A 14594-nucleotide genomic window follows, 5' to 3' on the forward strand; every position below is an offset into this window, starting at 1 on the left:
CCCTCCTTCAATGTCAATTGTATGCTTATCCAACCTTTCCACCCATTAGATCTCAAACACTATTTTATCTGCAGCTAATTTCATGTGCTGCATAAGTTTGTCCTCTCCCTGGAAATGCTCAGACTGATACAGTGGGGTGAATTTCGAGGCCTCCCATCAGGCAGAAGCAGATCGGTATTACCCCAAAAATGGTGAATAATGACATCTCCCTGTACCAGCTGCTCCCTTAATTATTCACTCCCTCTATCACTGGTGCACTATGGCAGCAGTGTGTGCCAACTACAAGATACATAGCAGCTACCCACCAAGGCTTCTTTGACAGTACCACACCCCCGCCACCATCCCGCTGTCCCCCCCCCCCCCCCCCCCCACTCCAAACCCAACGTGGGGGAGTGCATAAAATTCCCCCCAAAATTTCCATACAGGGTTGGTATCATTGTCACTGGAGAAATGTATCGAGTTTTGGATGCCTGGGAGTAAAAATCAAAGACAAAAATAATTGTGCAGCTCAGCTGACTGTGAACACCCCCCAGAAATAAAACTCTGATCTATTCAAGAGCATAAGCTGACGCTGTTGATTATATCTTTGAAGTCACTGCTGCTAGTTTTTGCTGCTTTTGACATTATAATGAAATATGTTATGATGCATTGTTTACTATGTTGATGAGGATGTTAAGAAGTGTTCTAAGAATTTGCTTAGTTCTGTTTTTCCAGATAAACGAGTTTTGCAGTGAATAATTAATGGTAACACGGTTCTTCTGCTGGCCCTTGTTAAGTGAATTATGTGCTGAAAACTTAGTGCACGTGAGACTTTTTTTATTCGTTCATGGGATGTGGGCAGGCAGGACTGCAGACATTCACAGAAGAGTATTAAACCTGTCAGTAATGTTACAAAACTAATTTAATTTGATTACGAGTATGTAGGTAAAAATAGGCGGAAACTAAAATTAAACCATTCCATTTAGTAAAAGACTACTGCCCAAACTGGCATTCATTCAGACTTTATACATTCTTCTGCTGCATTTGTATGTGCAGCAAACCGACTGGTTGTCTTATCACTGATTTCCACTCTTATTGATTACTATGGTGCTATCTTATCATAGGTTCAGCTCTTGCTGGATGACCTTTGGACAAACTTTCGTGAGTTGGACCAATTTAATACTGGCTTTGTTAGCAAAGAGGAGTTCAAAGACATCCTCATGGATCTTTGTGAGGCACTGAATGATCAGACCTGTGAGATAATCGCCAGCAAGTTTGACCACGGAAAGAACCGGTTAGTTAGTGTCCAGTTGTCCTTTTTAAGATGGATTTCCTCCCCTGGCTTGCATCATTACATTCCAATTGTGTTGATATAGAGATCAAATAAGGATCAACAAAAGGAGTATAGTCACCAATATGCTAATATTGTGGAATAGCCTTGATGCTTTTATGTAGTATCCATGGAGCTGTAGGATGTGAGTTTACAGGCACAAATTCACACACAGTCAATTTATGACCTTGGCTAAAATACTGATGGGTGGAGGATGTTTCAGAGTATCAGCAGAATGTAGGCACTTCCCCCCAGGAAGGCACATGGGCCTGGTGCTTGCCATGTGCTGATATAGAGGGAAAGAAAGATAAAAATGGTGAGACAAAAGAATGACATGTCATGTGCTACAAAAATTTACTTTGCTTTCTTAGAGTCACAGAGTTATACAGCAGAGAAACAGGCCCTTTGGCCCATCATGTCTGTGCTGGCCATCAAGCACCTATCCTAATCCCATTTTCCAGCACTTGGCCCATAGCCTTGTATACTATGGTGCTTCAAGTGCGTATCTAAATACTTCTTAAATGTTGTGAGGGTTCCTGCCTCTACCACCCCTTCAGGTAGTGTGTTCCAGATTCCAACCACCCTCTGGGTGATATTTATTTTTCCTCAAATCCCCTCTAAACCTGCTCCCTCTTACCTTAAATCTATACCCCCTGGTTATTGATTCCTCCGCTAAGGGAAAATGTTTCTTCCTATCTATCTTATCAATGCCCCTCATAATTTTGTATACCTCAATCAGGTCCCCCCTCAGCCTTCTCTGCTCTAAGGAAAACAACCCTAGCCTATCCAGTCTCTCTTCATAGCTGAAATGCTTCAGCCAAGACAACATCCTGGTGAATCTGCTCTGCACCCTCTCTGCTGCAACCACATTCTTCCTATAGTGTGGTGACCAGAACTGTACACAGTACTCCAGCTGTGGCCTAACTAACATTTTATATAGCTTCAGCATAACCTCCCTGCTTTTATATTCTATGCCTCGGCTAATAAAGGCAAGTATCCCATATGCCTTCCTAACCACCTTATCTACCTGTGCTCCTGCCTTCAGTGATCTTAGGACAAGTACACCAAGGTCCCTCTGACCCTCTGTACTTCCTAGGGTTCTACCATCCATTGTATATTCCCTTCCCTTGTTAGTCCTCCCAAAATGAAAATTCTCAGGATTAAATTCCATTTGCCACTGCTCTGCTCATCTTACCAGCCCATCTATATCGCCCTGTAATCTCAGGCTTTCCTCCTCACTATTTACAACACCACCAATTTCCATGTCATCTGTGAACTTACTGATCATACCTCCTATATTCACATCTAAATCATTAACGTACACTGCAAACAGCAAGGGTCCCTGCACCGATCCCTGTGGTACACCACTGATCACAGGCTTCCACTCGCAAAAACAACCAATTTTGGATCCAATTTGCTAAATTGCTTTGGAGCCCATGGGCTCATACCTTCTTAACCAATCTCCCATGTGGGACCTTATCAAAAGCCTTACTGAAGTCCATGTAGGCTACATCGACTGCCTTACCCTCATCTACACATATATTTACCTCCTCAAAAAATTCAGTCAAGTTTGTTAGACACAATCTCCCCCTGACAAAGCCATGCTGACTACCCCTGATTAATCTCTGCCTCTCCAAGTGGAGATTAATTCTGTCCCTCGGAACTTTTTCCAATAGTTTCCCAACCACTGATTTTAGACTCACTGGCCTGTAATTACCTGGTTTATCCCTGCTACCCTTCTTGAATAACGATACCACATTCGCTGTCCTCCAATCTTCTGGTACATCTCCTGTGGCCAGAGAGGATTTAAAATTCATGTCAGAGCCCCTGCTATCTCCTCCCTTGCCTCACATAACAGCCTGGGATACATCTCATCTGGGCCTGGGGATTTATTCACTTTTAAGCCCGATATAACAGCTAATACTTCCTCCCTTTCAATGCTAATTTGTTGAAGTATATCACAATCCCCCTCCCTGATCTCTACACCTACATCGTCCTTCTCTATAGTGAACACAGATGAAAAGGAATCATTTAAAACCTCACCTACGTCCTCCGGCTCCACACACAGATTGCCACTTTTGTGCCTAATGGGTCTGACTCTTTCCCTGGTTATCCTCTTGCCCTTGATATACTTATAAAACGCCTTGGGATTTTCCTTTATCTTGCCTGCCAGTGTTTTTTCATGTCCCCTCTTCGCTCCCCTAATTACTTTTTTAAGTACCCCCCCTACACTTTCTATACTCCTCTAGGGCCTCCGCTGTTTTCAGTGCTTTGAATCTGCCATAATCCTCCTTTTTTTTCCTTATCCAATCCTCTATATCCCTTGACATCCAGGGTTCCCTGGACTTGTTGGTCCTACCCTTCACCTTTACGGGAACATGTTGGCCCTGAACTCTCACAATTTCCTTTTTGAATGACTCTCACTGGTCTGATGTAGACTTTCCTACAAGTAGCTGCTCCCAGTCCACTTTGGCCAGATCCTGTTTTATCATATTGAAATTGGCCTTCCCCCAATTCAGTACTTTTATTTCCAGTCCCCCTTTGTCCTTTTCCATAACTACCTTAAATCTTACAGAGTTATGGTCACTATCCCCGAAATGCTCCCCCAATGACACTTCTACCACTTGTCCTGCTTCATTCCCTAGGATTAGGTCCAGTACCGCCCCTTCTCTAGTAGGACTTTCTACGTACTGGCTCAAAATGCTCTCCTGAATGCACTTTAAGAATTCCGCCCCCTTTAAGCCTTTTGCACTAAGACTATCCCAGTTGATATTGGGAAAGTTGAAATCCCTACTATTATTACCTTATTATTTTTACACATCCCTGAGATTTGCCTACATAACTGCTTCTCTATCTCACCCTGACTGTTTGGAGGCCTGTAGTACACTCCCAGCCAAGTGATTGTCCCCTTTTTGTTTTTAAGTTCTACCCATATGGCCTAATTTGAGGAATCTTCTAAGATATCATCCTTCCTTACTGCAGTAATCGACTCTTTGATCAACAGTGCAAAGCCACCCGCTCTTTTACACCCTCCCCTGTCTCGCCTGAAGATTCTATACCCTCGAATATTGAGCTGCCAGTCCTGGCCTTCCCTCAACCATGTCTCTATGATCGCAATAATATCATATTCCCATGTGTTAATCACTGCCCTCAATTCATCTGCCTTACTAGTAAGACTCCTTGCGTTAAAAATAGATGCAATCCAGCCTTGCATTGTTCGCTTGTGTATTTATTTATTTGTGAAAGACAAATTGTTAACAAAAAATACAATTGAGGCAATGCTATTTTTTGTATTGCAACAACAGCTTATATTTATATAGCACCTTTAATGTAATAAAATGTCCCAAGGTACTTCAGGGGAGCATTATAAAACAAAATCTGACACCTAAAATGACAATTCACATCCTATTTATATCATAGTGCTCTGATTTACATTTTAAATGGGCCTCATAAGGAAATATTAGGACAGATGACCAAAAGCTTGCTCAAAGAGGTAGGTTTTAAGGAATGTCTTAAAGAAAGAAAGAGGCAGAGAGGTGTAAGGAGGGAATTCCAGAGCTTAGGGCCTAGGCAACTGAAGGTGTGGCCACCAATGGTGGAGCGACTAAAATTGGGGATGCTCAAGAGGCCAGAATTAGATGAGCACAGATATCTCAGAGGGTTTTGGGGCTGGAGGAGATTAAGGAGAAAGGGAGGGACAAGGCCATGGAGGAATTTGAAAACAAGGATGGGATTTTAAAATCAAGACATTGCTTGACGGGGAGCCAGTGTAAGTCAGCGAGCACAGAGGTGATGGGGGAATGGGACTTGGTGCAAGTTAAGACATGGGCAGCAGAGTTTTGGATGACCTCAAAGCTAAGGGTAGTTAGATGGTGGGAGACCAGCCAGGAAAGCATTGGACCAGTCAAGTCCAGAGGTAACAAAGACATGAATGAGGGTTTCAGCAGCAGATGAGCTGAAACAGGGGCAAAGTTGGGCCAAGGTTGCAAACAGACTGGTTTACTCTCAGTGAGTTGCCAGGGAGAGGGATGGAGTCAGTAGGTAGGGAGTAGAGCAGGGACTGAAAACAATGGCTTCAATATTTAATTGAATTAAATTTCGGCTTATCCAGTACTGGATTCGGATAAGCAATCTGATAATTTAGCAACAGTGGAGGGATCAAGAGAGGTGTTGGTGAGGTAGAGCTAGGTGTCCGTCAGCTTACATGTGAAAACTACTGCTGTGCTTTTGGATGATGTCACCAACAGGCAGCATGTAGATGAGAAATAGGTAGGGACTAAGGATAGATCCTTGGAGGGTGCCAGAGGTAATGGTGTGGAATTGGAAAGAGAAGCCATTGCAAGTGATTCTCTGGCTACAATTAGATAGGATTAGGTACAAGTAGATAGGATTAGATAACTTTAGGATAACAGTATCAGCATCACCAGAAATCCACAGATATTTCTGTCAAAATTCTAAAATTTAGCCCAATGTTTGTAACTACAGAGATAGATGAGAGGGTGGTAATCAAAACAGATGTATAGTTTTAGTGCAAGCAAGGTTTCGATTATATTGCTCCACAAACATATAAGTACATCAATTTTGCTGCAGGTATTCATTAATTTTAAGGATCAGTCCACATTGCTCTCGCCTTATATTGTGCAGCATGTCTGAGTGAACAGGGAATGTCCTGTTAGCATTGGTGGCTGACACTGGATGCCAAAGGTACCTTTTGCCAGGGCAAATGGAGTGGAAAGCCAGACAAACTCAGTGGTCAGTCCAACTACTTTTTGTAGCTTGCTAAACACATCTCACAAATTCGAAGGGTGAGTGGATTAAATGCCTCTTAATATTGTGGGCTGAATTATTTCCCATATCTGCCACACGCAGTTCTGTTTGCAGCATTCCTTTGTGTGTTACAACAATAACCAATATGACATTAAAAAATTACTGGTGATGGTTAATTGGTTACAAAATCAGCAATTGCAAATAACTCACTGCATCTTAAATTACATGTGATAAGAGGTATTATCACTGCATAGCCTGTTCCAACGTAAATGAAACAGTCTCAGTTTCAGATCATAGTCAAAAGTATACTTTAAACTTGTACAAGTGTCACGTACACCAGAAGTACGATGATACAACAATCACTGACTAACTCTGAAGAGTTATGAAAAACAGACTTTGTCTTTAAAAAATGAACATTTAATTTAAAAAGTGAACAATGGTCCAAAATGGTTGCCGAAGAAAAAAGAGGATTGGCCCTTTGTGTCTTCAAGCAGTTTTGCAAAGACAAAGAACAAATCTTCAAGGGCAAAAGGTGTTAATGAAACACATCTTACACTTATCCTAGAAACATTCCAGAATTAAATGTCTTCTTCTGAAACAAAATAGGTGTGAAGTAGCCATGTCCTGGGCCATTGTGCAATCACCATGGGGAAGAGAGGAGAATGTCTCCTACCATGAGGTGAGAGATGACACAGTTTTACGTTAAAAAGACAGCCAGCGAGAGAGAGGGAGAGACTGACCCAGAAGATGAAACTACTTGAAGTTCCAGTCAAGCCAGGACGCACAGTGCCCTGCTGGAAAATATTTGACATCTACAGTATACAGCAGTGAGAGCTAGAAGTAACCCACTATCTTCAATAGAACCTTCAATCAAGAGAGAAATCTACAATCATCTCAGGCCTACATCCATCTAGAACTTGACTCTGAAGAGAATTCAACAGTTGTGATTGCGTGTGATTGAATACTAACATGTCTGCGACTGAAGCTAGCAGCTCTCCAAGCCAGGGTGAAGTAACTTGGGATAAGTTAAAAGCACTGTCTACGGAGGAGTTGAGAAAAATGACTGAGCAGTGTGGGATCACTGTACGTGGCAAGGCTAGGAAGTCTGAACTCCTAAGGCTAGTGCCAACCATTTTTCCCTTGAATCTGAAGAAGCAGAAACAGGGTTAGAAGCAGAATCCGACAGGGTATTGTTAGCAAAGATACAATTGGAACAGAGAAAACTCGAATTTGAGGAAAGAGAGAGGGAGAAAGAGAGAGCCTTCCAGAAGGAACAGGAAGAGAATGAAAGGCAGGAGAGAGAGAAAGAAAGAATATTCTGGAGAGAATCTGAAGAGAGAGAGCTGAAGCACCTTGAGTTAACTAGAGGGGGACAGTGTAACCCTAGTGAAAGCATGGCCAATATGGAGGAGCAGAATTCAGGGCTGGGTACATGATTACTAAAACTCATTCAATTAATTCCAAAATTCAATGAGGAAGATGTGGAAGTGTTCTTTGTGTCGTTTGAGAAACTGGCAAGGCAGCTAAAATGGCCAGCTGAGACCTGGTCTCTTTTATTGCAAAGCAAACTAACTGGAAAAACCCATGAGGTTTATTCCTTGTTGCCAGATGAGAGTTCATCAAATTATGAACTGACCAAAAATGCTATCTTTGGGGCATATGAATTAGTACCCAAAGCCTATCGCTAAAAGTTTAGAACCCTCAAAAAGCAAGCCAATTAAACTTATCTAGAGTTTGAAAGAAGCAAGCAGCTGGTTTTTGACCAGTGGCTGAGGGCTTTAAAAATACAGTTCAGCTATCAAACTCTCAGAGAAGTAATCCTGTTAAAGGAATTTAAAAACTCTTTCCCATTCTCAATAAAGACCCATGTAGAGGAGCAGTGGGTTCAGGAAGCCTGGCAAGCGGCCGTTCTGGCTGATGAGTTTGCTTTAATTTATAAGTCATTTTCCCAGGGGAGAATGTTTCCTAATCATCCCCACAAATCCGAAAAGGAATAAAGGTGTGAAGGTGATCTCTTCCCAGGCAGTCCTGGAAGAGAAAAGAAAGCAGGAGACACCGGGGGCCCTCCTCCAGCCAAAAAGGAAGGTGCTGTGAGGAGGATTGAGACCCGGAGACCTGTGTGCTTCCATTATAATAAGGCAGGGCATTTAAAAGCTGACTGCTGGAACCTAAAGGGGAAACGGGTAGGGTTAATCAGGGCACACCCAGGAAGCTTACTATGGCCAGTGCAGGAAAAGTTAATAGGAATTCTGAAGGTTATTAGGGTTTTGTGTTTGAAGGGAAAGTAACCTCATATCCCTCATGTGGGGCAAGCAAGCCCAGAGTAATTCTCAGGGACACAGGGGCCACTAGATCCCTTTTGCTGGGAAAAGGCCTGACCTTTCCCCCAGAGCGTGCAGTGAACATCAAAATGGCGGTGAATGGTATTGGAGGGCAGTGTATGCCTGTACCTGTACACAGGGTGCACCTGGAGTGCAACCTAGTTTCGGGATTAGTGGCTGTGGGGATTGTCCCTAGTTTTCCTGTGGGGATAACCTGCTCCTTGGTAATGATCTGGTGGGGGTGAAGGTGGTAGCCCCCCCAGTAGTGAAAGAAAGACCGCAGGAGGTCAGAGAGACGAGGCAGTGGTGGGAGACGGTCCCCTGCAGAGTCCCTGAATGTGTAGTGGATCAAGCCATGATCAAACCAGCTTCCGCAGAGGAAACTGCATTGGCATTACAGGCAAATGACCATGAGGGCTGCCTGTCCGAGACTTTCTTTGGAAAGTTAGGAGACCCAGGGAATGAATTAAATGGATTTTCCCTAGGTGAGGCTCAGCGAGCCGACCCAGTATTGTGAGAGTTAGCACAGGCTGCCCAGTCTGAAAGTGAAGCAAAGGGAGTCCCTGATTGCTACTATTTAAAGATTAGGACATTGATGAGGAAATGGAGTTCTCCTCACAGACCTAAGGGCAAGGAGTGGACAGTAGTTTACCAGTTAGTGGTTCCACAGAGGTGCCAGGGAGAAATATTAAGAAGAACAAAGAACAAAGAACAGCACAGCACAGGAACAGGCCATTCGGCCCTCCAAGCCTGCGCCGATCTTGATGCCTGCCTAAACTAACACCTTCTGCACTTCCGGGGCCCATACCCTTCTATTCCCTTCCTATTCATGTATTTGTCAAGATGTCTCTTAAACGTCGCTATCGTATCTGCTTCCACCACCTCCCCTGGCAGCAAGTTCCAGGCACTCACCACCCTCTGTGTAAAAAACTTGCCTCGCACATCCCCTCTAAACTTTGCCCCTCGCACCTTAAACCTATGTCCCCTAGTAACTGACTCTTCCACCCTGGGAAAAAGCTTCTGACTGTCCACTCTGTCCATGCCACTCATAACTTTGTAAACCTCTATCATGTCGCCCCTCCACCTCCGTCATTCCAGTGAAAACAATCTGAATTTTTCCAACCTCTCCTCATAGCTAATGCCCTCCAGACCAGGCAACATCCTGGTAAACCTCCTCTGTACCCTCTCCAAAGCCTCCACGTCCTTCTGGTAGTGTGGCGACCAGAATTGCACGCAATATTCTAAGTGTGGCCTAACTAAGGTTCTGTACAGCTGCAACATGACTTGCCAATTTTTGTAATCTATGCCCCGACCGATGAAGGCAAGCATGCCGTATGCCTTCTTGACTACCTTATCCACCTGCGTTGCCACTTTCAGTGACCTGTGGACCTGTACGCCCAGATCTCTCTGCTTGTCAATACTCCTAAGGGTTCTGCCATTTACTGTATACTTCCCACCTGCATTAGACCTTCCAAAATGCATTACCTCACATTTGTCCGGATTAAACACCATCTGCCATTTCTCCGCCCAAGTCTCCAACCGATCTATATCCTGCTGTATCCTCTGACAATCCTCATCATTATCCGCAACTCCACCAACCTTTGTGTCGTCTGCAAACTTACTAATCAGACCAGCTACATTTTCCTCCAAATCATTTATATATACTACAAAGAGCAAAGGTCCCAGCACTGATCCCTGCGGAACACCACTAGTCACATTCCTCCATTCAGAAAAACACCCATCCACTGATACCTTCTGTCTTCTATGACCGAGCCAGTTCTGTATCCATCTTGCCAGCTCTCCTCTGATCCCGTGTGACTTCACCTTTTATACCAGTCTGCCAAGCGGGACCTTGTCAAAGAAGGGCCCACAAGACTACAGTAGCTGTACGTGCCAGTATACAAAAGAACAAAGCCCGCATTAGACAGCGGTATGATTGGCCAAAACTCCACAAAGAGGAGGTGGAGTACTGCAGGAGTTGCCACATGTACCAGGTTGAGGGGAAACCCCAACCTGCAGTGAAACCTGCACCCCTAAGTCCTGTACCAGTGTTAGGAGAACCCTCCAGCAGAGGGCTGGTGAACTGTAAAAAACCCCGGCCGAGAACAAAAGGGGACACGCAAGCACAAGGCTGGCAAAAGTTTAGAAAGAGAAGGGGAAAAAGTGACCAAGAGGGCAGGTTAAAGGAAATCTGGGAAAGATCCCAGATGAAAACCCCTACCATCCAGTCAACCAACCCCAAAAATGTGAAATGTTAGATCCCACATCCTCCTATGTAAATGCAGACTCTAGAAGCACCCCACCAGAGTTGCTAATAGCATTCACAGGAACCTACAGAGAGAAAGAGAGACCTCTAGGGGGCAGACAATCTGTTGGGGTAATGCCTCACCTAGTCAAAGTGCCACAGGAGAGTGCAATTAAGTCTGTACAAATATCTGCAGGTAAGGGTGTCCCAGGGAACAAAGGGGAGATTAACAAAGACTCCTCCACCACAGTCAGAGGAAAAGGGAACCACCCATTCCCTGAAGTCTAAAGTCTTTGCATGACTCTGAGTTCCGGTTAGACCTGCCCACTACTAACTCTACTGAGAAAAAAAAGGGGAAATTAAAACAGCCCTGGCACCCAGAAAAGACCATTTTAATAGGCTTTAAGATTGGTGAATGAATGGAAATGAATGAGAGCAATGCATGATTTTTCTTTCTGTATCTTATATTTCTCTCAAACCCTGTAATGAAATGTGCCATTTTTCTTCAAATTGCATTTCATTCCCCTCAGTGTGGAGGTGTCAGCAGGCAAGCGCCCCCCTCCCCCACCCCCGCCAAGAATGAGGAAAATTAATTTCGCCACATGAACATTGATTTTAAACTGCTGATGTTGAAGGAAGAACTTGCTTTAAAATACAATTGGAGACCTTGGCTGGAGAGAGACATTAGCATGTCAACAGACAAGTACTTCAAAGGACAAAGGAGCTATTCCCTGCTCCAATTTAATCCACAATGGACTTTTAATTACCAAACATTGAAGCATTCCAGGTTAACTACTAAGATGGCTGAATACACACAAAGATGTGGTCAGGTCAGTTTAGTCACATGACTGACTGTTGGAGTTTTTTGAATTTGAACTTCCAACAGCGAATTTTGAACTCAGAAGGCTGCTAGCTCCTGGACTGAGAACACCCCTCTCCTGTCTGCTCTCATCTTGCTCTCACCAGTTTCGGAAACCATTGAAGACATATGAACCCCAAGAGAGAAAAGTCTCCTACAGTGAACAAGGTTTAAGAAAAATACTGGGCCCCCACGAAAAGTAAGAACTGTCAACAATCAAGGACTCTACAGTGAGCTAGAAACACAGAAGCAGTAACAAGAAACCCCCCTTTTAGAGACTGCCTCAAACCTTTCCATTTTATTTTTTTCTGCTCTTTTCTGTCCCTATTTGCAGGTGTGTATCGCATGTGCATGCTAGTGTGGGCGTGTCATATATCCGTTAACCATATTAGAGTTTAAGTTTAAGGCTTAATAAATTTCACTTTTCTTCTTTAAACCTAAAGAAAACCTGGTGTGCTCATTTCAGCTGTGAACAAGGATTCACAAAGGGGGAGCTCAAAACGCAATGTGTTTAAAATTAAACCCTGTTACAATAAGACCAGGTGAAGACAGTAAAAGACCCCTAGACACCTTTCTCACCTGGTCATAGCAAGGTTTATCATAACCTATCCCCCCACTAAACAATTTCGGGATAAGGCATATTGATCAATAAACAATTGACTTTCTGTTTTTTTAAACCTACAAAAAAACCTGTCGCTGTCTGTTTATTTGAAAAATAAAACACCAAGGGGCTAAACTCTAGTGCAGATATACTTACTGTGGTCAGGTGGGGAGTTGAACAGTGGGAACCACCCACATCGCACCATGTGACTGTAAAATTAGTTATAATTTAGAGGCGAATTTTCTTTGAAATAATACATGTATTTTGTTTAGGATATCTTATGTCGAGTTTCTTCAGCCATTTGAAGATCGAAGGCGATCACTCAAGTTTCAAAATTTAAAGACACTAAACCAAAAACAACAACAACCTGAGTTCGCAATGTACACAGAATCTATGCGTAAAGGTCTGAACACTATCACTGAGAAACTTCGAAGACAGGTAATAGAAGGATTAACAGAGTCCTTCACTAGACTTTGTAGCCAATATTGTACTTTACCTGGTGACAAACAAAGTATTTGTAACAGATTCACTGAAAGTGGCAGGTTCAAGTTGCAATCTGCTTATAGTTGAAGTTTTAATCACTGAGTTGTAGACAACACTGGTCAACAGTCGAAAGGTGAGTGCCATAAATGGTTCTTCACTCTGATCATCTGTTTGACTGACCTCGGGCTAGAAATTCATCTCAGGCAGTCAATGGAATTAAATATTAGATGCTGTATATAACATACCACCCATTTTGCACCACTGCCCAAGGTGAATTTCTAGCCCCTAATGTGTTCTGTAGTGGGATAGAAAGGTGCAGGATAGTTCTTCACACTTGCAATTGTAACTTCAGAGTGTTCACGATCTCAGCGATAAAATAAAATTGGATAAACAGGTGAGCAGAAGCCATCACTTCCCTAAAAGGCATGTTCCCTTACTGGTTTCATATATATTCCCTTATTTGTGAAGCTGAAGGTAATTTGGAACATTCATTTCGGTGCATGATTGAATGAACATAGCTGTGATCGGCATGTTGCAAAAACTAATCAAACTACGTAGGTACCCCTTTTATCCATGAAGATTGCTTTTATATCTCAAGGTGGCAGTACAATATTCTAGTGAGTTCTGTATAGGAGAGATTGAGTTGGTTAGGATTATATTCGCTGGAGTTCAGAAGAGTGAGGGGGGAATCTCATAGAAATCTATAAAATTCTAACAAGACTTGAAAGGGTAGATGCAGGAAGGATGTTCCTGATGGTGGGGGAGTCCAGAACCAGGGGTCATAGTCTAAGGATGCGGGGTAAACCTTTCAGGACTGAGATGAGGAGAAATTTCTTCACCCAGAGAGTGGTGAGCCTGTGGAATTTGCTACCACAGAAAGCAGCTGAGGCCAAAACATTGTATGTTTTCAAGAAGGAGTTAGATATAGCTCTTGGGTCTAAAGGGATCAAAGGGTATGGGGCGAATGCGGGAACAGGCTACTGAGTTGGATGATCAGCCATGATCATAATGAATGGCAGAGCAGGCTCGAAGGGCCGAATGGCCTACTCTTGCTCCTATTTTCTATGTTTTTATGTTTCTATGACTTAAGAATCTTTTACTCCCAAGTATCAGCTTACTATTTTATTTCCTAATTTCTCTTTACAGCATTTTCTGCTTTTACTTCTCACCTGAACGCATATTGGCTATGTTCTCTAGGTGGTAGAGATTCACAGTACTTTGACTTCACATTGGCAGACGTATTGACCATGAGAGAGAGGGATGCACAGCTGAGCCCAACCCTGACACCACTTTACATCCACACAAAGGAATTTTATTGGGTGTTGCTAGATTGTGATTTAAGAGATTTTATTTTGTTACTCCTATTTGCGAAAGCAAAAGCCAGTTGTACTTCTTCCTCTACTGCCCAACTTAAATCTGACAACTCAGCATAAAACAATAACTGCAACCTTCTTGATCTTCGTGAATCTCACTACAGCTTGCATGTGCCCACATAGCCAGTGGTAACTTGAGGTTAGCTTTAAAAAAAAAGAGCCTTGGGGCTCTTATAGTAAACTGAAGCTGCAGTGGCCTTGTGCCAGTGTAGACGTTTTGCTCTTCAGGTTAAAATATAAAGGTACCATTGTAGAAATTAAAAAGAAAACTACAGATGTTGGAGATCTGAAATAAAACCAAAAACATTTCTGATACGGTCATTCAACATTTGTGAGAAAAAGACAGGTTAATATTTTTGGTCTCACCCTTCTTCAACTGAAAAGATATTGGTATTGGTTTATTTTTTTTTAGGATGTTAATTGTAGCAGAGATAAAGCAGAACCAGTGGATGTGGTGTATTTGGATTTTCAGAACGTTTTTGATAAGGTCCCACACAGGAGTTAGTAAACAAAATGAGAGCACATGGGATTGGGGGTAATATACTGCAATGGATTGAGAATTGGTTAACAGACAGAAACAGAGAGTAAGAATAAAAGGGTTATTCTCAGGATAACAGGCTGTTACTAGTGGGGTAC

The 14594-nt window shown here is 43.0% G+C and overlaps 1 protein-coding gene across 3 annotated transcripts in view; it reads left to right on the plus strand.

The window, feature by feature from the left end:
- LOC137380953 (EF-hand calcium-binding domain-containing protein 6-like) overlaps positions 1 to 14594 on the plus strand; it is a 40558-nt gene that overhangs the window by 24478 nt on the left and 1486 nt on the right. For all 3 annotated transcript variants that reach the window (XM_068053365.1, XM_068053366.1, XM_068053367.1), the window contains 2 exons: positions 1104 to 1273; positions 12375 to 12540. In XM_068053365.1, coding sequence (XP_067909466.1) covers positions 1104 to 1273; positions 12375 to 12540 — 336 coding nt within the window. The remainder of the gene's footprint in view (positions 1 to 1103; positions 1274 to 12374; positions 12541 to 14594) is intronic.

The sequence above is a fragment of the Heterodontus francisci genome, chromosome 20 (assembly GCF_036365525.1).
Source record: "Heterodontus francisci isolate sHetFra1 chromosome 20, sHetFra1.hap1, whole genome shotgun sequence".
Classification (NCBI taxonomy): Eukaryota; Metazoa; Chordata; class Chondrichthyes; order Heterodontiformes; family Heterodontidae; genus Heterodontus; species Heterodontus francisci.